Below are 26777 nucleotides of genomic sequence, written 5' to 3' on the forward strand. Positions count from 1 at the left end.
AGGTTTTGTTTAACAAAATTATAAGAGGAGGAGACGTACCAGCATCCTAGAAGAAAGCAGTGGTAGCTGTAATACCTAAAGATCCAGCTCCATACAGAACCTTTTCAATACTAAGTCTTTATTATATATAAAGTGTTCATGTCTATAATGCTAAAAGAATGGAAAAGGTAACGCCAACATTGATAGATAATGGTCAGCGTGGTTTTGTGGAGGGGAGGCAAAACATTAGACTACATTAACAGAATACTGATGATCCAGAGGGTAGCAGAATGTAAGAAAATGCCATTGTTATTGGTGAGCCTTGATGCAGAAAAGCATTTTTTAGAGTAAGATGGGACTTTATGAGCAAGGCAGTGGAAGCATTTGTTTCCTGAAAAAATTATAAGGTTGATCAGAAGGATATATGATGAATCACTGATGAAAATTAAAGTGGGTGGGGTCATATTTAAAACCATTGGCAAAGAAAATAAGGGACTCAGAAATTCAAGGATGTAATTGGTATCTAGTCGAGAAAATCTGGCTCTATTTGCAGGTGATATAATTTTATACCTGACAAAACCAGAAAGAGAAGTTAAGTGTTGTAGAACATTTTGAGACAGTTTCAAATCTTTTCGGGATACAAAATTAATGAAGCAAAGGCAATAGCAGTAAATTATGTACCGACACACAAATTGGTTTAGCAATATCAATATTTATGGGGGCATGATAAAATGACATATTTAGGAGTATGGATTAAAAATTATTCTGGTGTGGCAGCTAAAGATATGTAGGAAGAGACTAAACAAAAGATGATACAAAATCTGAAAAAAATGGAAGCTTTGTTATATGGACATGGATCACAAGATACAAGCAGTTAAAATATTTGAAGTCCCATTAGTCTTATACACAGGTCAGGCATATTTTTATCAAAGAGAGGAGAAGTGGATAGCAATTAGTAATGAGCTAAAGGACTTTATCTGGGAGGGAAAGACAGCTAGAGTCGAATGAGATAAGCTGATTCTTCTAGTAGAACAGAGCAGATTGGGATTACCCATTTGAAGGGTATTTCAGTGTTATAGTTGAGGCTCCTTATACATAACACAAGCAGAAAACTGTAATTCAGAGTGGAAAGGGATGATGATGAAACGGGGGAAACTCAGGAAACAAGGAGAGGGTAGGACTTTGGATGCAGGCCTTTAAGGAGAATAACAATAATCATACAGAATATTCTAAGAACTAAGCTAACATGGGAATAGAGAAAGGAAATTCTGCCGCTAGGGATGAGTGCAATTAGAGATATAGACAGTAGGCAAAAGGGGGCTGGAATTTATTGGAGAAAACTGGCAAAGGAACCAAGCTATTGGGAGCAAATAACTAGAGAGGGAAAGATGATAGAATGGGAAGATGCCAATAATTTATTTGGACTGCCTGTTATAGATCGCCTTCCCTATCAAGGATTGATATCGGAGTATAGGCAAGAAGAAAGAAATAGGGGGTCCAAATGAAAGACCAGCACTGGTAGAGTTATTAGTAGAATCTAGAACAGAAGCTGCAATTAAAAAAGGAGTAATAAGTAGAGTATACAAAATATTGCATGATAACTATAGGAATCTATCAGAGGAGGATAGAAAGGATTGGAAAGAGAGATTGGATAAGCAGTTCACAAAGAAACAATGGCAGGATATAAGTACACCTGCCAAATATGCAACAAAATGTAAAAGATTTAGGATTTTTGCTTGGAAATGTTTACATACACATTTTTATACCCCACATACACTAGAAAATTCTTCCTCAGGTAGACAGCAAATATTGGAGGTGTGATGTGGAAGAAAGAGGTAATTGAGAACATGTTTTCTGGGAGTGTGGTGAGTTGGACTGATTCCCTGCAGGATGTACTGTCAGACATGGTAGGTGGGCAAATTACTGTAACGAGGGAGATGATTTTTCTGAACTATGATACAGAATTGGAATTGCCTAGAGATAGTAAGACCTTGCTGCGTATAATTGTGGTGGCTGCCAAAAAAGCAACTACTAGAAAATAGAAATCATAATCTAAACCATTTGTACTAGAACTAGTGAATATAGTAAGAGAGAGAAAACAAATGGAATTAAAACCTTTAGAAAAGGTTAGGAGCAAACTACAAAGAAAAAAATGGGAATTATGGGAACAAATACGTACAGGGGGGAATGAGGTTTAAAAGAAGGCAGGACTTATGAGCTGTGTAATGTTTGAAAACAATTGGGTAGATCATAAGTGATGTGTAATGTTGGCATCTGGGAGTGTGGTTTGTGATGTAAAATGCTTGCAACTAGGATTGTGTTGGTGTGGTTTGTTTTTATTCAAATAAATATATGATTGCATGTGTTGTAAGTGATGGTTTAATAAAGATGTTTCTTGTTTACAGAAAGGGGCAAGAATTTAATAGTTTATGTAATGTTGCTTTGGTTATGTGATACACAGCAGTATGTGTGAAGTATAATATTTGTAAAGGTGAACTTGTTAATACAGTTTGATTACTTTTATACAAGTGTAAATTTGCCTATGTCACAAGTGATAATTCAATAAACGTGTTTTAAAAAAGAAAAATATATTTTATTTTCTCTCTTGGTTTAATAGTTAAGACTGCCTACTCATTGCTGTGATGTGCACTTTTTTCTTCTAGCTATTAATTGATATTTGTAATGTTTGACTTGAACTTGTCTTTCTTACTGTAACCTTAGTGTAATCGTTTGTACTCATTATAACAAGACATCAAGCTCCTTAATAGACTGAATTCTAGTATCAGATCCCAGTAAACCCTAGTAAATTCACCACCACAGGCACAATGTCAGACTGTGACTATCTCCCAATCTATACAACCAGACATCTCACACATCCACTTAAACAGCATGTTTATAAAACAACATGCAACCTGTCCAAGTTTAACCATTCATTACTGCCCTGTCATCTATTAACTGTAACATCCGAAACATTCTCTCCTTAGATGATGCTGTAAATTAATGTACTACAACTTCTGTAAGTATTCTAAATTGCACCTCCTAGAAGGAAGAGACTAAAAACAAATAATGCAATTTGGCTATCCCAAAAAATAGATGGCTAATGCAGGATAGAGGAAAATCATGGAAATAATGGCAAAAATATAAAATACCACAGTATCTCAAACTTCAGACTGCTCTGTAGGTGTACTAAAAAGCAAAGAAATGAAGCCAAAAAGTTACTATAACAACATTCAAAACAATAGAAAATTTAATCCTAAAAAATCTTGTCAGCTTTAAAGAAAACTTGACATCCTGGCCAAAACTCAACCCTAACCCCTCTCCCAGTTGCTCACTACTCAAAACTGCAGTCGAATTCCACTCTTATTTCATAGACAGTGCAGCATCCCTAATCAAAGATTCGCCAGCGTCTAATCCCAGCTCTGCCCAACAGCTATATATCATCACATCCGCTTTTACCTTCAAACCTGTGCCCACATCTGTATAAAACTAGTGTTAAACTCAAACCATGCTCTACTTCAGCTGATGATACTCCAAGCAAGTACCTTAAGATGGCAGCCAGTAACATTGCCTGTCCTGTCCTACTGCTTATAAATAGGTCACTACAGGAATCGCACATTACCTCTCTCTAAAAAATCACACATTATTCCTCTACACAATGGAGGGAATTCAACAAGTCTTCCCTATTCCTCCTTAACATAAATGTAAGGGGCATTGCAAACAAGGTTCGTGACCTGTATGCCCTACTTCTCCCTATACTCACCAGATATAGTAATATTAACCGAAACATGGCTAAAACCTGAGATTACAAATGATGAAATAACACCTACTGGACATAGCTCTCAACTGTACAGATTTTCACCTCATATTTTTGACCTGTACCTCATAAAATCTGTGATTTTCTGGCAAATGACTGGGATGATCTGAACACTGAAGTCACTAATTAATGATATATATTTGAGTTTCAGACTTCATATCCTTCAGAAAAAATGCATACTAAAACAAATCCTGTTATTCTAACAACCATCTATGTTTATAAGAGCAATATTTAAATTCTGTTTCTATTTTTGGGCCTTTGTCCCACCATTTTGTTAGGCTCTGTCCAGACTTTTTGCTCGGAGAGGTTGAGAGGTATGCTCCTGGATATAATCTACGCAAAGACAGAATAAGCAAGGGCAGGGGAGTAGCAATGCTTTTTAAAAAACACCTAATACTAGACCTCTTAGACCTATCCATTCCTGACTTTGATAATGCCGAACTTATATTAGCCAAATTAAAAATTAACTATAAAAAGCACATTAACATCACATGCTACCTGGAAACAATATTCCCACTTTGGAAAGTTTACTTCACTGGATCTCCATGTCCCTCCCACAAGAAACCATCCTGATGGGTAACTTCAGTATTGACTGGCTTAACTGTTCCTTACATAATCTGTCATCCCATATTAACCTCCATAGGTTTACTCATCAAATCCCCTACAAAGACTGACAAATCTTCCAAATGTCAGTCAATCCCGACTGTATTGTGATTAGTAACCCTTCCCTAGCATCTCAATTAGGCTGCCTCCCTGACAGCCTTAAGTGACCATCAGCCAGCCTTTCTTCAGACCACCTTCCAGTTAATCAGAAGCAAAAAAAAACTTCCATCACAAACAGTTTCATCTCCTCTCTAAATAGTTGCAAATGGGAAACTCTCAAACAGCTACCTCTAGAAGATCCAGTAAACCTCTTCAACACCACCTTCCTAGGCATACTAAACTACCAAGCACCCCCTAGAACTATTAGAATTAAAACTAATTATGCACCCTGGCTAACTAAAGAATGTAGAGCCTTAATCAAGACCAGAGAAAAGGCTTGGGAGCAATTTCACAAAAACAAAATCCAGCAAACCTATCTGGAACTGCAAAACAAAGCAAAAAAAACTAGTTAGATTAGACAAAATCATTTACTATCACAATATCCAGAATAAACATGCAAAGCATCCTCAAACATTCTGGGTCGGAATTAATAACATACTTTATCCAGGTAAATCAGCAATCCCCAATCCAACATTAAATAACAATTCTGACGGTACAGCAACCCAATTCAACAAATACTTCACAGAAACTATTCAAGCGCTAGCAAACTCTCAAGGTGTCAACAGCAACTCTACCCTTCTTGCACCCAGCACAGCGCCAACTTCCAAAATGACACCTCCCACTTTAACTTAGACCCAAGTGTCTTAAATAAATAAAAAAAAATACTTCAAAAACTGAAATCAATCCACCATAGCTGCAGATAACGTCCCAGCTGACTTTCTACAAATTTCAACCAAAGCAGTAGCCTATCCAGTAGCTATGCTCATCAGCCGGCCAATATCTGAGGGCTAGGTACCTGTCATTTGGAAAAACTACCATATTTTACCACTACAAGGGAGGTAATTCCACTGAATTTACAAATTATCACCCAGTTGCCATCCTGTCCCTCTTATCCAAAATACTAGAAAGAGTAGTGCACACCCAACTAATGGAATACCTTCTCACACACCCAGCACAGTTTTTGTCCATTCCACAGCACCACCTCTGCACTAAAGTCCTTTACTAATACAGTGAACCACCATAGAAACAATGGACAATATGTATCTACCATATTTTGCACCTGTCCAAAGCCTTTAAAATGGAAAATCACAATAAACTCCTCAACATTCTCTCTACCCTAAACCTCAGCAACTCCTCTATCACATGGTTCCAAAGCCACCTTGCTGGACTGCAAGCCATTCAAAGGCAGCAGCACCTTTCTCCACTGCTCCCAGTTGCCTTAGGGGTTTCATAAGGCTCCATCCTTGGACCGCTACTATTCTCTCTGTTCATCAATCGGCTCAGCACCTCCACACCCCATGCTTCTGTAATATAATACGTAGATGATTACATCCTAATATGTGCAGCCCCCACAAGACAAGACCTCCATACCATAACCCAAGATTCCTTTCCATCTGTAGAAACGTGGCTTACTAACTCCCAACTCATTCTGAATCCCCTACAAAACTAAGCTCCTTCTTTTTAGCCCAACTAGATCCCCGTTATCTTCCCAATCTTTTATCATGTCCAAAAATCAAACTGTGATTACCCATATAATCCATACTAAACTGCTTGGAGTAGAAATAGGCAGTAACTTGAAATTTGGCATTCATATAGCCCAAACCATCAAGAAGGTCCACAATCTCCTGTATAGAAAGAAACAATTTTCTTACAAGAAATACAACCTCCGCAAAACCAACTTAAACTAGAATCCTGCTGTAATAAGGTAGCAAAGTTTGCTACTGGTGCCTCCTTCAGGTCACATCACTGTACTTCTCTTAAACAACTAAACTGGCTCAAACTCCCTCAGCTTCTACACTTTAACCAACTAATTTTGACATACAAATTCTCCACCAAGCTGATAAAATCCCTGCTCTCCAAAATACTATACACCCGTATACTACTACTCAATGTCTTCACTCCAGTAACCTGCACCTTCTAGACACCAAGGCCAACAACTCTGCTTTGAATTCTGTCTTTTCTAACTACATTCCTAAAATATGGAATAAGCTACCAACCCAAATAACATCTAACAGCTCTTGTGTACAATTTAAAAAGCTCCTTAAGTCGCACTTAACTGACACCTGGCTATGTTCCTGCAACTCGCCAGGATAGACTTCCCTTAGTTTCCTTGCCAACAAGTTCCCTTTAAAATAAAGTAGTAAGACATCTCACAGTCAGTATTAATGACTTCTGTAAGAAAATTGCCTTATGTCTGCTGTAAACTGTATTTTACTCATGATGATGCATAATGTGAACGCTTCAAGCAAAAGCTTTGTTTCAGTCAGCTTACAATCACTTTGTCGATCACACTTCATGCAATTAACATTTGTGCGAAACTGCCTTTGGCCAAACTGAAATTACTAATGCCACAATGTCGAACCTTACAATAGGTTGTAAGGTTTAACATTGTGGTGCAGATCACACTATAGTGGGGATCAGGAAATGTACCTTTTTCCTCACTGTAGTGCGATCTCGGAGTTTGTGTATATAAGTAGGTGGGTGTGGGAGGTCCAGCCCCCCCACATGGGGATGCTGGGGGGCTTGCCCCCCTGCAAAAGTGTTTGTTAATGTTGAGTGAAAGTACAGCATTTCAGTAAAGTTGACATTTTTGAAATTTTGACTTTACTAAAATGCTGCCTTCGACATTTTTTGTATTTGGTGTTGAGATTTCCGACCATGTGTTCGGACATCTTAACATTCAAACGAAGTAGATTTGAGTATGTGATAGTAAACCGTTTCAGTCATGTATCTATTATTCGCTATCAATGTAGTAATTTCCAAATGGTTGTTAACTTTGGAGGGTGGCCTAATGGTTAAGGTGTTTGTCTTACAAACACAAGGTGCAGGGTTTAAGTCTCACAAGGGATAATTGGCTAGGCTTAAAATGGCTCGCAAGGGCAGTTAGCTTAGTACTAATCTATGAACCTATGAACTTATATGTCTGCAATTGCTACTTCTCTATTCTCTGCATGTTTGTTAAACTATAAATTGTCTGTACATGAGCTTTTCTCCCCAGGCCTCCAACGAAAAAGGACCTGTGTCCAGTCAGACTTTCCCAGTAAACAAATGTAAATAAAATGAATAATACATATAGACATCACTAACTTTACACCTATAGAATCATGTCCCCCTTCTCAGAAATAGCTGAAAATGTATTCAGAAACAGTTGCTGAACTATCTACTGCTGGAAGAACTGTCCCCCAACACAGCACAGCTCCAGGTCCTCTCATACTGCTAACACTGTACTTCTAACCTTTATTGATAACTGCCAGTAAACCTAGAGATAACAGCAAAGTAGTTTCCTCCTTATTTCTATAGTCTAAAACCTTCAAAACAGTTAGTCACAGCAAACTTCTCCTTCAGATGTCATTAAGTCTATTTCAGCCCACCCTTCTGTGGTTCAAAAGCTACTTGTCCAGTAGATATTGGTGAGTAAAATGGCAATCCACCATCTCTTCATACTTCCCAGTTACCACCAGTCTACCACAAGGCTCTACCTAGACTTTGTCCCCTTTTCTTTAACATTCTTACCAACATCCTCTCTACATCCACACAACAGGCCTTCGTAATACAATATGTAGATGACCCCATACTCATTTACACATCAGACAGCTTGACACATCTCCAAAAAATAAATGCTCAGGAAGCTGTAACAGCCACTTTCTGGCGATTGCTTTATTTGTAACTACAAGTCACAAATCCACAGCACTTGCCTTTTAACTGTTCTATTTTGTCTAATCATCCAGAAAGATTACTACTTTTCCAGGCCAAATAAATGTATACGCTTTGTCATAGTGCCCTAATTTAAGACATTACTAAATGACAGGCATAAAATTCTATATTAAATTTGTAACACATCTTCATCAAATAAAATGTTGACACACTGTACATTCTAGAAACTTTTAGAAGTGTAAAAAATAACTTGGATGTATTTTCAACCAAAAAAGGACATTTTTTTGCTTTTGTAGTGTATGTCAGGGCTGTGATAACTCTTCCACAAACTGCTTGAGTACTTGTAATACTTGACTGTTAGTTCCAAGTAATTTTAGACTGATTTGTCTCAAGCCCTTCTCTTAACATTTTATGTAGTAAATTATGACTCCCTCTTTTACCCATGTGTTCTTGCCTTTTTTCTCTTAAGCAAAGAATCTGTTTTGGCCATTCATACCTATAGACTGAGTATAATTTCAAAGCCTTCAGCTTATCTGTTAATTTATTGTGCAGTTCTGTTTATGCCATACTCCATACCCCCTATCCATATATTGTTTGGATGTCATTATTTATGTCCTTCCATTTCTCTGTTGCAGTATTCATTACAATAGGGATCCCCTGCCAAGGGCAGCCCAACATCCAGCCAGTATACCAAAGCCTTTAGGTTGCCTTAAGGTATGCCATATGTCACATGTATGCTCCTCACGTGTAGAGTAGGGCATAAATATGACATCCGGATGTACCAGCCTCAGAATTTCTTTGCCGCCAGTCTGAATGCCATTTCTTGATAGTCAGTCTGAATGCCCGTTCCATTGCTGGTTCACTAAGCAGTTTCAGATAAGTGCCCCGTTGGGGGTTTTGGACCTTATCTTTCTGTATTGTATTGTTGCTTATGGGGTTTCATGTCATCCAAGAAGGGTAAATACCAGTGTGGGAGACAGAATCCCCATAAAGACCGTCATGAGCAGTGCTTGTTTTGTCTCGCTGCTTCTCACGACCATATGTCCTGTTCAGTTTGTCAGGCCTTTGTTCCTAATACTCTCCGTAGTCAGCTTTCTTCTTTACCCTTCTATTTGGAGAACCAACATCTTAAGCTTTTAGCTAAAGATATGATGGAAGGAACTTCCAGCTCCGAGGGACAGCCGTCCATGAAGAAGGCCAAGAAGTCTAGGTCTGATTCTTCTGCTGTGCAGCCTCTGCCAGATGTCTATCCCGAGGCTAGTAAAAGCCTGGAGGATTGTCCTGTTCTGCAATTGGATTCTTCTGATGTGACCATTTCAGAGGCTTGCGTGGATGCAACCTTAGGCACATCCTTGGAGGCCTTGCAGACGTCTGCTTCAGACATTCAGGGGGGACCACTGTTGATTATTTCTGAGAAACCTAGGGGTGTTCCTCAAATTTTGGTTAGGGAGAATGTTCCGACTGTTATTAAATGCCATCCAGGGTCAGAGCCCAAGTTTTGTAAGGTGGACATCCCTTTGAAGAAAAAGCAAAAGACTAAGCATATTTCTCCAGCTCCTAAGGACCCCCAGAGTGAATGGCAGAATTTCAAGGATTGTTTAATGCTCTGATGGCTTTGAAACCTCCTGGAGTCTCTGTTCCAGGTCCTTTTTGGTCCTCCACTCCTGTTAAGAGACCTAGGAACAGGATTCTTCTGAGGAGAAGGTAGATTCAGATGAGGAATCCCTAGCTTATTCATCTTAGATTCCCTCTCCTTTAGACTGAGTCTGAGGAGGAGGAATTTACTATTCCTGACGAGGAAATTTCGTATTGGGACACAATCTCCAGAATGGAGTTTTTTAAATCTGATTGTGCCCATGTTTCTGAGGTACAAAAGAGGTATTGCGAACCCCTGCAATTGGACTCTCCTAGACCTTCTGCTGTTCCTCTAGTTTTGGCTGCTTTGTTGCCGCCAAGAAACTCTATAGATTTTATAGAGTGCTTGGGGACTATTAATTTCTATATAGGTGTCCTTCTCCTGACCCTTCTGTGTTGTGTGGCATATGACAAGCCATCTGAGTTGCTGCCTTCTACTAAGTTACTTCATTCTGATAAAGATAGCTGAACAATGGAAAGGCTAGGTAAGAAGGTTTATACCTCTGCTACCTTGGCTTTTATGCAGTCAGTTATCAGACCCATATGTCCAGATACATTTTGGCTGTTCTTTCCCAGGCATATCAGGTAATTTCTAATCTCCCAGACTCTGCAGGGAAGATGTCTTCCCTTTCTGTGTTAGGGACTTTTCGTCCCAGGTGGCTCACCATTCCATTAAGTGTAGTTATGATGCAACAGATGCTTCTTTTGGGGCTGCTGCCTTTGGCTCTGTGATGAGAAGATACTTCTCTGGCTTCGGCTTCAGCCTTTGGCTGATTAAGACTAAGTTGATGGATGCTCCTCCAGACAACAAACACTTGTTTGGTGAAACTGCTGCTGATTTGTTTAAGTCCTTTCGGGATAAGGGCAAGGCCTTGCAGGAGCTTAAACATGATTTTGTTTCTCCTGTGCCTAAATTTCAGACAAATAACCCCAATAAGCCAACTTTTGTTCGTAGGCAGTCTTGCCCTCCATCCAAGGGGTAAGAAGGGTGGGAAGCTGGCTCCTCCTGCTAAAGCTACCTAAACTTCTGTGCCAAAGAAGTCTCCTTTTCCTGACAAACCAGGTGCTGTCTGACTATCCTGCTCTTCTCAGCCACATTCCTCTTTTCCTTTCTCTTCCTCTTTGGTTAAAGATTACTCAAGATTCCTGGGTTGTGTTCGTTATCCACCTAGGCTATTTCATAGTCTGGAAATCTCTTCCCCATTTTATGGGTATTCCTCAGTCCCCTCAGGAACAGTTGCTTTTCTTTCCAGGGGTGCTTTGAGATCTCTTGACTCAGTGAACTATTCAGGAAGTTCCGTTTTCCCAAATGGGGAAGGGGTTTTGCTCCAGAATGTTTTTGGTACCCAGGAAAGAGGGTACTTGGAGACCTATCCTGGACCGCTTGCATCTAAACAGTTCTCTGAAGGTCCCCTCTTTTTGAATGTTGTCCCTTCAGACTTTCTTCCCTCTTCTGCTTCCTCAGGCTTATCTGGAATCTCTGGACCTCAAGGGAGCTTATCTTCATATCCTGAGTCATCCCCTTTTCAGGAAGTCTTTACGTTACTCTGTTTCCTGGCATTTTGTTATTTGCTTTCCCCCTTGACCTTTCTACTGCCCCAAGGGTGTTCACCAAATGCCTCACTCCTGTGATTGCTTTTTGTAGACTGAGGAGGATCCAAGTCTTTCCCTACTTGGACAACCTCCCGTCTCAGGCATCCTGTCCAGAAGCTGTTGCAAAATCTTCATTTTGCCATCTCCCTTCTGCAGAGCCTGGGGTTCACTATAAATTTCAAAAAAAATCCTTTTTGACTTCTTCTCAGGATCATGTCTTTCTGGGGTGCAGGATCCAGACTGTTCCTATGCTTGCATCCCTGTCCGCTCCCAAGACCGTAACTTTAATTTCCTTTTTTTTTCAACACTTTCTTCCTCTGACATTAATAACAGCAAGGGAATTTCTTGAGAAGTCTGGGGTTCATGGCTTCCACCATTCCTATGCTGCCTTTTGCCAAACTCCACGAGAAAACTTCAGTGGTTTCTAAAATCAGTTTGGCTTTAGCGTTCTCATCTCCTTATATTTTTCATTCCTCTTCTTCCATGTCTCAAGTAAGAACTTCAGTGGTGGATTCAGCGGTTGACTCTCAATCGAGGGCTCCCTTTTTATCCACCTCTTACCTCTCAGAAGCTGTTCACAGAAGCTTCAGATGTAGGATGGGGAGCAGCTTTCAGCTCCCTGAAGGTGCAGGGAGTCTGGTTGCCTCATCAACAGAAAGACCACATCAGCGTCACAGAAATGAGAGCTCTTCTGCTTGCTCTTCAGGCCTTTCATCCTCTTCTCCCCAGGACCTCTCAAGGTGCTTACAGACAGTACCACAGTGATTGATGTGGTATGTCAAAAAATGGCGGGGGACAAAGTCTTATCTTCTTTGCTGGTTGGTACTCCTAATGTGAGAACTAGCTATTCATTATCAAGTGACTCTTTAGGCAGTTAACATTCCTTCAGGTCAAAACATGGTGGCAGACTCTCTGAGCAGTTCCGTAACTCAATCCCATTAATGGATGCTTCACAGATGTATGTTTCTGGACATTGTCCACCTCCTCTATTTTATGCCAGGGTCCCAGGTCTTCAAGTTTGGAAGGTGGACGTTCTCTCTTTTTCTTGGAAGGGGATTATTTTTATGCTTTCTCTCTCCCCTTCTCCTCATTCCAAAAGTCCTGTTCTAATTGCAATGCAATGCTCCCAAAATCTTTTTGGTGACTTCCTTTCAGCCAAAACAGCATTGGTTCCCTCTTCTGTATTTAGCCAAGGGAATCATCACAAGTTGTGGGCGGCCATGGTGGTGCAGTGGTTAGCATTGCCACCTCACAGCAAGAGGTTCTCCGGTTCGATCCTTGGCTGGGGTGCCTTCTGTGCAGAGTCTGCATGTCCTCCCTGAGGTTGCGTGGGTTTCCTCCAGGTGCTCCAGTTTCCTCTCACATCCCAAAGATGTGTTACGAGAAAGACACCAAACAGAAAGGTGGATTGGACACACTAAATTGGCCCTAGGTGCGAGTGCGTGTGTGTGTGCGCCAGGCTGGCAACTCGACACTGTAAAAACTCCACAACGAATCATGAGCAGACAGGTGATCCGCTATGGTGACCCCTAACCGGGAAAAGCCGAAAGAAGAATCATCATCTTCACAATTTGCTTCACAGAGTGGACCTACTTACACAAGATAAGGGATCTCTTATCCATTCCCACCTGTCCACTCTTCTGCTGATCATGTAGGTGATAGGATTTTGATTCCACAAAGACACTTTTTTTCTGAGGACCTTCTTAGGGTCCTGCAGGAGCCCAGGAAACTCACTACTAGGAAATCCTGTTTATCCAAATGGAAGAGGCTTTCTGTTTGGTGTCTTTCTCGTAACCTGGATCCACTTTCTGTGGATGGTCCTTTGGGTCTCTCTTGTCTCTGTGAAATACTCACTGCTGGGTTGGCTTATTCTTCTATTATGCCCCCTTATCAGCTATTTCTGTTTATCTGCATTTATCACCTCCTTTTGCATCTAGATTTGAAGCTAAGCAATTCCTTAAAGGTGTCCTGCATATTAAGCCTCCCAGGAAGCCTGTTCCTCCTTCCTGGGATCTTAATTTTGTTTTAGAAAAAAATAACTCGGGCTGTTTTTGAGCCTGCAGCTTCAGCTTCCTTGCAACATTGCTCTTGGAAGACTGTTCTTCTTTTAGCCCTTATTTCTACCAGACAGGTGCCTGAGCTTCAAGCCGTTATTGCTTGCCCTTCTTTTTTGGTATTTCATAAGGACAGGGTGACCCTTTGTACTAATCCTTATTTTATGCTCAAGGTTACGAGAAAGACACCAAACAGAAAGCCTCTTCAAGAAAAATCTTGTTGATTGGATGGGAGATAGGAAATTCACCCCGGGGATCACTTCTGTGGCTCTGCTCGACAGGGGCACAGGAAAATAATTTTCTTGGCTGGCGAAAGCCAGGGTACCTTTTTGGCTAGGCTTATAAAGGCCCTAGGGCCAATAGCCTAGTACCTACCTTTGAACCTTTAAGGTGGTGAATGAGTTGTCCCTTGATCAGTTTATTTATTTGCCCACTTTTTTCCCTTCAACGCAATCTGTCAGTCAGAAGGTGCTCCACACATTGGATGTGCATAGACAACTCAGATATTATTTAGATAAGATGAAGTCTTCGTAAATTTGATCAGCTCTTTGTTTCTTGTCCAAGCAAACATTTCTTCTTGGATTTATAAATCCATTTATTTTTGTTATTCCTTTCTTGGTAAGAGCCTCCCTTTTGTTAAGACTCATTCTACTAGAGCTGTGGCTTCTTCTGGTACTTTTTTCAAGGGTTTGGATACTAACTCTACTTGAGGCGGCTATCTGGACTTCTGTGCATACATTTACCAAACGCAACAAGTTAAATGGAATTTCCAGATCTAGAGATGGTTTTGCTAGGGTCATCCTTCATGGATTCCTAGAGGGCTCTGCTGGTCCTTCCTCCTCCCTCTCCTCTTCATGAGCTTTGGCACTCTCCCTATTGTAGTGAATACTGCAGCAGTGAAATGGAAGGACATAGTAGAGTTGTGTAAGATGTTACCATAACTGTAGATGTCCTTCTTTTTGCTGTTGCAGAATTCACTCACTCCTTCCTCCCCCTGGTCCTTTTCTCTTCTGGATGTACTGATTACCTCTTTTCTCCTTGCACTGGTGTTCCTAATGCGGCTCTCATTTCTGAGGACGGTACATCTGGACATTACCTTTATGCCCTACATTACGTGAGGAGCATACATGTGATGTACAGCTTACCTTAAAACAACCTAAAGGCTTTGGTATACTGGCCAGATGTCGTTCTACCCTTGGCAGGGGATCCCTATTGTAATGAATACTGCAACAGTGAAGAAAAGGACCTCTACCTTTATGGTGAGATCTTGCACAACTCTTCTTTCCTCGTGTCTGTAAGTGATCCTAGTACATTAATCCTCTGCAAAACTACATCCAGCTTTATTCAATCAAGTCAGTGTAATTCTGTCTCTAAAAATTTATCTCCACCAGCACCATCTGTCTGACCTTCTTCCTGTCCAGATTTCTGTCCCTTAGTAAATTGCACAGCCTTCTGATCCCTCTGTTGTTGTATTATTAGGGGCTGTCTATCTAGAATGGTGGGGTGGGTCCAGTATCCCCTGTAATAGCCTTCCAGCAGTGTCCGTGGCTCATCGGGTAGTGCAGTTTAACAGGCAGCATTCTACTAAAAACAATCCCCCTTGGTGCAGAAGGCTGTGGGTTATATCCCCACACCAGGTGGATGGATTGCTGATACTGTAATGCAGCATAAGGGGGGGCTCTGCATACCTGAATGTGTCATCCTACGGATGAGACAGTAAAACAAGGCCCCATCTGGTTCAGTTGAAGGTAGCTCAGGTGGGTGTAAAAGATCCCACGGCGCCTATCGAAAAGAGTAGGGAAATTCATCGATGCCCAGGCCATATTTCCCTTCTAGTATAAATACTGTCTCTGGTCTCCCCTGAAAAGAGGTGACTAACCTAGTGGGACAACATGGTAAACAAACGTTAACTAAAAAAGCAAATATTTTAAATCTTGATGACTTTCTGTTATGTTTCAGAGTCAGGGACTCCCAATTCTCCTGCTTTTGCTGACAAAGTTATAATGCTCTGTGCCACCCAAGGTTTTTATTCTACCCATATAAATTTTGTAGTACTTTTTTCTTAGTATGTTAAAATACTCATCTGAGGAGGAGGACAAACCCTAAGACACCGTAGTAATATCAAAACAAGCCACTGGAATGCATTAATTCTGTACATGTCTAGACATATTATTCAATTTTATGTAAACCTTTTACTTTACTTAAAATATTTTCTAGCATTCACGACAACAACCCTTTAGTTGTGTCCCTTAACTTCAGTTCTGAGTAAACTGGCTGATTGCAAGCAGTCAGAGGAATGGTTTTCATACCATCTGTCACTGGGTGAATAATTAACCTTTTATGGCTTTAGTCTTTTATGTCTTATCTTGATCCAGCAATTTTACCATATCAAACAAGGTTCCCGAGTTACTGCTTCCAAATCCCTTTCAGGATCTGTCAGGAAAAGAAGCAAGTTGTCCACATGTAATATGCCAAATTGTGAGTAAATGCCCTAAGCTCATAACCCCTTTCTTGTGTCTGCTTCAACTTATTTGACAATTGTTCAAGATAAATAGAGCAGAGCATACATCTCAATCTCTTAGAGCAAGAAATCTGAATAAAGCCATATATGGATGGGACAGTTTATAAATATTGCTCTTACTAACTTAGAAAGTTGATGCATTAGCATCAGTTTTCTGAAGGGTATGAAGCCTGGAGCGTAAAAGTCTATCATCATTTTCAGACTTCAACCCCCAATGATTTCTTAGTCTGACAGAAAACACCAATTTTATGAGGAACAGACCAATAAATATAAGGCAAAAATCTGGACAATTAAGAGGTGGTATAGTTAGTAGAAGAAGGGAAAAGAATACATCCCTCTTTAGTGCCTGTACTTAACTGAAAGCTTTTGGAACATCTATTTACTATCTGTTTCGGATGTGGCATTATAATACACATTTGTCATGTATTTATTTGCATTTGTTTACTGGGAGATCTAGCTAGGTTGGAAACCCCTTTTCATAGTAGCCCCATGGAGAAAAGCTCCAAAACGAAACAATCTGTGCAGTGGGACCAAAAATGCTTAGTTATACAGTATACAGTTGAGCACATATGAGAGTGTGTGTGTATGTATATATATATATATATATATATATATATATATATATATATATATATATATATATATAAAATGTGTGTGTATGGATCTAGGACTATTGCATGAAATCACTTTTCCACGAAACGTAAACAACTGAACACAATTTAGCGAAAGAGCTTTTCACCGAAAAATCACTTTAAAGTGTGCAAAAAAAACCTTAAAAACAACAAAAATTAAAAAAAAAAAAAAAAAGTTCTCACGTTTATGCAGGGAAACAAGCTCTCCTACACCCCCCACTTTTATATTCTCACTCCAAGATCACACTACAGTGGGGAAAAAGGGAATATTCCCTTATCCCCACTGTGCTAGAATTCAGCAACAGCCATTTCCTCACGTTTTTATCTTTTTTAGCATACTGTCACGAAAGTGCTTTTTCAGTGAAAAGCACTTTCGCGAAAGTGTTCTCGGCCGTTTCACTTTTGGTGAAAAGGTCATTCGATAAATAGTACGGATCCCGTATAGATAGACATATATATATATATATATATATATATATATATATATATATATATATATATATATGTACACACACCCACATATATATATATATATATATATATATATATATATATATATACACACACACACATATATATATATATATATATATATATATATATATATATATATATATGTGTGTGTGTATATATATATATATATATATATATATATATATACATACATACATACATACATATAGTTGATACAAAAAGTGTACACACCCTTATTAAAATGACAGGTTTTTGTGACATAAAAAAATGAGCCCACAATAAAACATTTCAAAACTTTTCCCACCTTTAATGTGACCTATAACCTGTATAATTCAGTTGAAAAACAAACGTCTGTTAGGGGAAAAAATATAAAAAAATAAAAAATGTACAATAAGCTGATTGCATAAGTGTGCACACCCTTAAACTAATACTTTGTTGAAGCAAGTCTTTGTTTCATTGCAGCATTCAGTCTTCTTGGGTACACACCTGCCAGCAATTAAAGAGACTCCGATTAACCCTAAATAAAGTTCAACTGTCCTAGTAGGATTTTCCTGACATTTACTCAGCTGCCTGCTACAACAAAAGCCATGGTTCACAGAGAGCTTACAGAGCATCAAAGGGATCTCATTGTTGAAAGGTATCTGTCAGGAGAAGGGTACAAAAACAGTTCCACATCATTGGATATACCATGGAAGACAGTGAAGACAGTCATCAAAAAATGGAGAAAGTATGGGACAACAGTGACGTTGCAAAGAACTGGACGTTCTTCCAAAACAAAATTGATGAAAAGACAAGTCAAAGTCTGGTCAGGGAGGCTTCCAGGAGACCTACAGCAACACTGAAGGAGCTGCAGGAATTTATGGCAAGTACTGGTTGTGCACTACATGTGACGACAATCTCCTGTATTCTCCATATGTCTGGACTATGAGGTAGGGTTGCAAGACAGAAACCTTTTTCTTACACAGAAAAACATCCAGGCCTGGCTAAAATTTGCAAAACAATACATCAAGTCTCCCAGAAGCATGGAGGAAAATATGTTCGGGTCTGATGAGACCAAGGGTGACCTTTTTTGCCACAATTCCAAAAGGTACCTTTGGGGCAAAAACAACACTTTGCATTGCCAAGAGAACAGCATCCCCACCGTGAAGCATGGTGGTGGCAGTATCATGCTTTGGGGTTGCTTTTCTTCATCTGAAACTGGGGCTTTAGTCAAGGTGGAGGGAATTATGAACAGTTCCAAATACCAGTCAGTTTTGGCCCAAAACCTTCAGGCGTCTGCTAGAAAGCTGTAGATGAAGAGGAATTTCACCTTTCAACACAACAGTGACCACAAGCATACATCCAAATCAACAAAAGAATGGTTTCAACAGAAGAAAATTAAAGTTTTGGAATGGCCCAGCCTTAGCCCAGACCTGAATCCAATAGAAAATCTTTGGGGTGACCTGAAGAGGGCTGTGCACAGGACATGCCTTCGCAATCTGACAGATTTGGAGAGCTTTTGCAAGGAAGAGTGGGTAAATATTACCAAGTCAAGATGTTCCATGCTAATAGACTCCTACTCAAGAAGACTGAATGCTGTAATTATATCAAAAGGTGTTTTAACAAAGTATTAGTTTAAGGGTGTGCGCACATATGCAACCAGCTTATTGTACGTTTTTTTTATATTTTTTCCCCTAATAGATTTGTTTTTCAATTGAATTGTACAGGTTATAGGTCATATTAAAGGAGGGAAAAGTTTTGAAATGATTTATTGTGGGCTCATTTTTTTATATCACAAAAACCTGGCATTTTAACAGGGGTGTATACACTTTTTATATCCACTGTGTGTGTGTGTGTGTGTGTGTATATGTATATATATATATATATATATATATATATCGAAGGTTTGAAACTTGAAACTGTTTAAATGGAGATCACTGTACCACGCTGAATGGTATATTTACCATTTTCCTCACTGTAGTGCAATCTCGGAGTCAGTATATTTAATTAGCAGGGGGTGTGGGGGTGCAGGGGGAAATGCAGAAATGCAATGTTTTTTTTTTTTTTTTTTTTTTTTTTTTTTACGTTTCAAAGTTTCAAACTTTCGATCTTATGGGCTTGACCATAAGAAATTCAATAGACCCATATATATGTACTGTAATATATATATATATATATATATATATATATATATATATATATATATATATGGGTTCCGGACGTTTGCTCGAATGAGCAAACAACCAAAACCCAAACGGCTGGGCATACTTACACGAAAGTATGCCTTTTGCCGAGGCTGTACTGTTTCCCTTTTCCCCACTGTAGTGCTGTCTCGGAGGGAGAATATTAAAGTAGGGGGTGGGGGGGGGGCTAAGCCCCCCTGCTAAAATGTTAATGTAGTGGGTTTTTTTTTTTACATGCTTTAACGAAAGCACTTTTTCGATAAAAGCGCTTTCGTTAAAGTGTGTTCGGTTATTATGGATTCGGACGTTTGCTCACTCGAGCAAATGTCCTAGATCCATATATATATATATATATATATATATATATATATATATATGTGTGTGTGTGTGTATACATACATACACACACACACACACACACACACACACACACACACACGAGAACATTGTGTAAGAAGTGATACTGTAGTTGCAATTATAGGCGACACATCAGCATGTAACATGATACAGAATTAATGCAAACGACAGTAGAGCAATTCACAGTTTGGAAGCATTCGGAAAAGCATATCACATTACAGTAGAGCATGTACTGAGTTGAGGCTAAGGAAGGGTGGTATGCAACACTGAGGGTAACTTAAAGGTGATTTACTAATGGTATACTAGTTATGTATAAGCAAGGGCCTTTATAACTACATAGGGAAAAGGAAATTCAAAGAGATTTATCCATGAGGAAACATAAAGAACAGAATCAGGCCTTCTTGAAAATGATTTTAAGGAGAAGTTAGAGTTTACGTTTGCAGATCTGTCGGATGGAGATGGTTAGGGAGTTTCAGATTTTAGCAACATAGAGTTAAGGGTGTCACTGTGGGAAATAGGTCAGAAAAGTAACAGACTAGCAAAGTTAAGATTATTAAGGGATGTACAGCTATCTGCAATTTGTGAACTTTATGTGCTATTTTGAGTCAACATTAATTGAGGTAATTTGGGTATTCAAGCCAACTGAGATGTATTATGGAAATGCAAAGATATTTTATTAAATGCACCCAACTTTGGGAGAAATTACCATCTTTCAGTTGGGAATATTATTTATAGGTGGGATTGGAACTTGATTTGCAGTGATTTATCAAGGACCTAAAAGGCAAAGTATGACAAAATGTGGTAGATTTCTGTATAAATTTAGGAAAATATTTGGTGTAGAAGACATGAATTTGGTAATATGTACTTTGACAGAATTTGCATATTATTCCCCAAGGTACAGTTACTGGGTTAGACTGGACAGAGGTTGTATTTTATAGGAACATGTGTATTTTATAGGAAGCTTCAACACACATCCAAGAACATTTCAGTTCAGATCATGCACCAGAAAAGCTAAGAAAAAAATTGCAGGATAATGAAGAAAAACTGGCACTTTCTAATCTGGTTAGTGGAAATTATTCTAGAGTTATTAGGAAGGATATAAATTCCTTCAGAAGGAATAGCTAATGAGTGGGATAAAATGAAAAGTGAGTTTAAAAACACAGTAGATATAAGAAAAAGAAATAAGGTTAAGAAGTAATAGGAATTATTTGGAGGGGGTTGACAAAAGCTAAAGTATTGCAGAATAAGGGGAATCTCTCAAAACAATAGGAGGAACATCTGCACAGTGGTAAAGGGAAAATAAGGTGCTAAACTAAACTATGCCATGTAGACTGAGAAGACAGTGGTCTAAGCCAATAAAATGGATTGACAGGGGTGTGAACACTAGTAATATAGAAGTTATTGCCCTGATACTCAAGTCACTAATGTGGACTTATTTGAAAAGTAATATTAAGTTGTTTGAAAGCTTGAAAACAGTTTATTCAAAGGGTATTAGATTTGCTGGATTCATTTTTGGAGAGTTTGTAAGGTGTTGATCTACGGAGAGGTTTAATGGTTCCTGATACATTATCTGGAATTTTGTCAGAATGTTCCATATACACACACACACACACACACACACACACACACACACACACACACACACAGTGTATCACTAGCCTCCAAGAGGTATTTGTTCTGTTTCTAGAAGTTGTACCACATTACATGAAACTTTCTGACGCTAAGCATTGGAATATTTAAAGATAATTACCCCATATAGTAATCCCCTTTCTCTTGTGTATTTTGTTTACATTCTGGTAGAGTATATTACATTGATCATTAAGATTAATTTACTTTTACACTAATCATGTTGTGGCTTTTTAAGTTGAGCAGTATTGTTTTGTACACAGTCAAAACATTATAAGAAAGTAAGCTTTACAGGCTTTAGTATTGCAGTCCATCTCTCTAATTGTCCATCTAGCTGTTTTTGTTTCTTCATTGGTCTTTCAAATCAGGAGTATTTAATAGTGTTTTTTGCAGACATTTGATATTTTGGAACATTGCTAATTAATCCTTGTTTTATTGGAGATTACCAAAAATTGCAAAAAAAGGTTCCTTGGGTCATCACCGTTTTCACAGTCTGTCTGTTATCCTGACAGCACTGGTTTTGTGGCATTTAGGTTCCTCCTCCTCCTTGAATTTTGACATGCTTGTCTTTATACACTTGTATACAATACCTATCGCACAGCTTTCTTCCTTCCCCACAAGTAAAATAGGATTTTGGTGGAACTACTTGACTAACTTCTTGCCAGACCTTCCATGGTCTTTCTGTTATTATTTTATGTAGCCTTTGCATTTGGAATTTTTCTGCAGTTTCTGTCATATAGTGTTTGTTTCTCTCAATTTCTTTCTTTATTTCATGCATTTGTTTTACTTTGTATTGCTTTACAGGTATCATTAATGTTGTTGAAGTAGGTAATCTGTTTTTCTGCCTTCAGCTCTTCAAGAGTTGAAGTGGTGATGGGTTGAATCCCTGTAGTGGCATATTCTTATATTCCAAAGCTGCAGAACAATGAGCCTCGTATCTATTGATACAGATATTTCTCCTGAGATTTTTCACTGGTTGGAATAGTTCTGTCCACTTGTCTGTTAAACTGTGAATAGTGTGTACTGGAAGGTGTAAAGAATCCCAGTTCATTTGGAGATGATTTGAACTCCTTTTATGTTGCTGAGCATTCTCAGGTGAACAACAGTAGAGGTACCCTTTTTTCAAGAATACAAGTCGTACACTAGTCATATTTCTTTGTCAGTTTAATTATTTCACGATACTTGAAATAATGATATACACATATATGATGCATTGCTTCCTTCAAGTGAAGCAAATCTGTGCCCACTTTTTTCATATAGATCAAAGTTTTGCCCAGTCAGCACCATGGATGCCATGCTACTTACACTCTTTCTTCCTTTGGAACGTTGCTATGATATGAATTGCATATGGCATAAATCTGCATTAGTATGTTTCAGTCAGCATTCCTGGATACTACATGTACCTTGCTCTTTCTGTGTACTTCCTGTTTCTTAGATGTGATTTATATCTTCTCAAGCATTTCTCTTTTAATTGACTTTGAAACTGTTTTTTGTCAGCTTTGAATATTAAAATCTAGGCACAACTCATTTCTTTCTTGAAAGAAATGTAAGACTAAATTGCTGTCCTCATTGATTACGATTTTGATGAAGTTATGGGAAAGAGTAGTGGAAGCAAGGTTAAGAAGGGACGTGATGATTAGTGATCAGCAGTATGGTTTCATGCTAGGAAAGAGCACTACAGATGTGATCTTTGCTCTGAGAGTGTTGATGGAGAAGTACAGAGAATGTCAGAAGGAGTTGCATTGTGTTTTTGTAGACTTAGAGAAAGCATATGACAGGGTGCCTAGAGAGGAGTTGTGGTATTGTATGAGGAAGTCAGGAGTGTCAGAAAAGTATGTAAGAGTGGCACAGGATATGTACGAGGGTAGTGTGACAATGGTGAGGTCTGCGGTGGGAGTGACAGATGCGTTTAAGGTGGAGGTGGGGTTACATCAAGGATCAGCTCTGAGCCCTTTCTTATTTGTAATGGTGATGGACAGGTTGACAGACGAGATGAGACAGGAGTCCCCGTGGACTATGATGTTTGCTGATGACATTGTGATCTGTAGTGAGAGTAGAGAACAGGTGGAGGAGACCCTGGAGAGATGGAGATATGCTCTAGAGAGAAGAGGAATGAAGGTCAGCAGGACTAAGACAGAATATATGTGTGTGAAGGAGAGGGAGGATAGAGGAATGGTGAGGATGCAGGGAGTAGAGGTGGCGAAGGTGGATGAGTTTAAATACTTGGGGTCAATAGTTCAGAGTAACGGTGAGTGTGGAAGAGAGGTGAAGAAGAGAGTACAGGCAGGATGGAGTGGGTGGAGAAGAGTGTCAGGAGTGATTTGTGACAGACGAGTACCTGTAAGAGTGAAAGGGAAGGTCTACAAGAGGGTAGTGAGACCAATTATGTTATATGGGTTGGAGACAGTAGCATTGACAAAAAGGCAGGAGTTTGTGCTGGATGTGGCAGAATTAAAGATGTTAAGATTTGCACTGGGTGTGATGAGGGTAGACAGGATTAGGAATAAGTATATTAGAGGGTCAGCCCAGGTTGGAAGGTTTGGAGACAAAGCCAGAGAGGCACGATTACGTTGGTTTGGACATGTGCTGAGGAGGGATGCAGAGTATATTGGGAAAAAGATGCTAAGGATGAAGCTGCCAGGTAACAGGAAAAGAGGGAGGCCTAAGATAAGGTTTATGGATGTGGTGAGAGAGGACATATGCAGGTGGTTGGTGTGACAGAGCAAGATGCAGAGGACAGGAAGAAATGGAAACAGGTGATCTGCTGTGGCGACCCCTAATGGGAACATCCGAAAGAAGAAGATGATTGATTACGATTTTCCCTCTTCCCAGCCTCCAACTGAAACTTCCTTCAGTAGCTGCATTTTTTTTGTCAGTGTCCTTACATCTTTGAATTTTTTTCCTTCTGTCTCAGAACTTACATAAAGAATATTACGCTCTTTCTGTCTCTCATTCTTATACTTCTATCAGTTTTTCATACATGTCTGGTAAGTAATCTTGCACTTAACTATCTGCTGTGTGTATGTCCTTGTTTGGTGTGAATTTAACTTTAAGATCATTATTTTGTAGATTAGTCACATGATGTGCAGTCTTGTATGTACCTTGTACAGAGACTTTGAATATGCTTTGCAAGGGCTTATTGTCTGTTTCTGCCTAGACTTCTTTACCATAGAAAGATTTGCAGAATTTCACGCATCCATACGGTACTGCTGTTTCATTTATTTTTTACTTATCTTTTTTCTGCATATTTAAATACTGCTGACATGTAGGTAGATGGCCACTGTCGTGTAGGATTACAGGCCTTCCACCATTCTGAATGGTTTCTCCTTGAAACAACACAAAAGTTATTCATATATTATGATAGTATTTTAATGTTGATGCTTCTGTAACAAGTTTCTTAAGAATTTCAAAACTTTTTTCTCTGTTTGTAGCACCAGTCACACATGATATCTTGCTCCAACAGCTTTCGTAGAAGCAACTTGGGTGCACACTTTGCAAAATAACTGCCTCATTCCTAGAAACCCGTGTAATGCTTTTGCTGTCTTTAGCTGTGACATTCCTAAAGATGATCTGATTTTTCATGTATTAGGCTTTATTCCCTCTGATGTTAGAATGTGACTTATTTTAGGCTTCTGACAGTTATCTTATATTTCCTCTTATTAATCTTGAAGTGATGCTACCTTAGTATGCTCAGCAGGTGTATTGGAGTCTTATTTTCTTGTGTTTGATTTTACATTGTTAGATCACTGTTTGTGTTTACACCATCTTCCAAACCTTTAGCCAACTTGTGTAACTGCTCTTTGGAAAAGCTCAAGTTTTGATGGTGTGCCAAATGGGAACTTCTTATTAGTGGTATTTAAATGCATCTAGATTGGAGTATTCTTTGTTTAGCTTTACCTGCCAGAATCCCTGGTTTGCATCCATTACTGAAAGTAGCTTGGCAATTGTCATTTCTGATGACACTTCCCGTAATATAAGCTATGGTTAATGCTTTCTTTTAATCATTATTCAGATAATACAGATCAAAATAAATGTGACTATTGTACCTCTTTATAACAGTAACCATACTACTCACCTATTCTGTTGGCACTGACTGCTTCTTAATAACAAGTATGCTTTCCCGTCACTTCACTTCCTGCTTGTTACTAGTGCTTTTTTGGGACAACTAGCATAGACACTTATTTCATACAGTCTAGAGAAGGGGATTAGCTGAATAAGACTAGCTTCAGAACTTTGTTGGACATGACAGAGGTAAGGTCTTTAAGTTAAAGTCGTATGGGTTCTTTTTCTATTTATATTAGATTCTAGGGTTTGCTGTATGAGGCTGAGAGTTGGAGGCACAGTAACGTGAAAAATCAGCCTTAACATAGAGGACTGGTGGTGTGTGGAGTATAACAGTTTATGGCTTAATGTAAATTCACAATATTCTAGTTTATGAATATGCTACATGAGTTACAAATGTCAGATTGGACATAATCCCCATATTATACTTTTATTATGCACATGATCTAAGTTACTACTATATCCAATATGAGGAAGTCCTAATGGATGTCAAGTTCTGTTTTGTTTCTGACAGAATTCACCATTCATTTGTGCACATATACTTTGTATCTTAAATGTTATTACTTTGCATCTTTCTCTATGACTTTTATACTTAATATGTTCCTCTTTTGTTTCTTTCAGAAACTGAGTGTCCCTTCTGGATTGTCCGTCACCTCTCCAGATAAACGAGGATGGGTAATTAATCCACTTGGGGAGAAAATCTTATTTCCTATCTGGATGATGTTTGCAAGCATTCTGCCTGCTGTTCTTGTTTTCATACTTATCTTCATGGAAACGCAGATAACAGCGTAAGGAACTTTACTGCCTTATTGGAAAAAGTTTAATAGGGTATATGTTTACTTTATGGTTCAGAACTTTTTTGTGCTATGTAATCGATAGTCTCTGAAATTAAATTGTAATGTGCAACCATATTTTGTGTCTGTGTAACATTACCAATCATGCATTTTTTTTTATTTTGGAGGGAACACTCTAAACTAGACCACCATGCTTTGTTCCTCAGCAATTAATTGTATGCTTCTGGGTATCCATTCATCATAGTGTTCATGGGGCTTTATTTTCCTTTATTTCTGTCAACCTTAGCTTTTAAGTCTTGAGTGCTGAGGCCATTGGGAGCTGAGTTGCTCAAGCATGGTCCTCAGTTGAGGGATGAAAAATTTGGGGTTAGGGAAATATAAAGTAGCATACTATAGGAGCAGTACAGCATTTTTTTTAACAGAAGGTACTGTGGAAAAAACTGATACTGAAGCATTGTACAGATTCAGGTGCCACTGTCTATGGCAAAGAATGCATAGAACACAATGTAGAATAATTTTGGCTAGAAAAATTGTTCATATTTTAAAATAGTCTAACTGTGCTTGCCAGAAGGAGAAAATTGAACCACATGGGAAGCATTGTTTTTTCTGTGCTACAAATAAATTCAAGAAAATGTTAGGAGTGAGTAGCATGGTAGTG

At 38.9% G+C, this 26777-nt stretch overlaps 1 protein-coding gene across 4 annotated transcripts in view; it reads left to right on the plus strand.

The window, feature by feature from the left end:
- The window catches only part of SLC4A2 (solute carrier family 4 member 2), a 2370566-nt gene that overhangs the window by 2100966 nt on the left and 242823 nt on the right, over positions 1–26777 (plus strand). For all 4 annotated transcript variants that reach the window (XM_044067584.1, XM_044067586.1, XM_044067587.1 and 1 more), the window contains one exon: positions 25947–26113. In XM_044067584.1, the coding sequence (XP_043923519.1) occupies positions 25947–26113 (167 nt within the window). The remainder of the gene's footprint in view (positions 1–25946; positions 26114–26777) is intronic.

This window comes from Protopterus annectens, chromosome 3.part1 (assembly GCF_019279795.1).
Source record: "Protopterus annectens isolate FY-2018-M chromosome 3.part1, PAN1.0, whole genome shotgun sequence".
Taxonomy (NCBI): Eukaryota; Metazoa; Chordata; order Ceratodontiformes; family Protopteridae; genus Protopterus; species Protopterus annectens.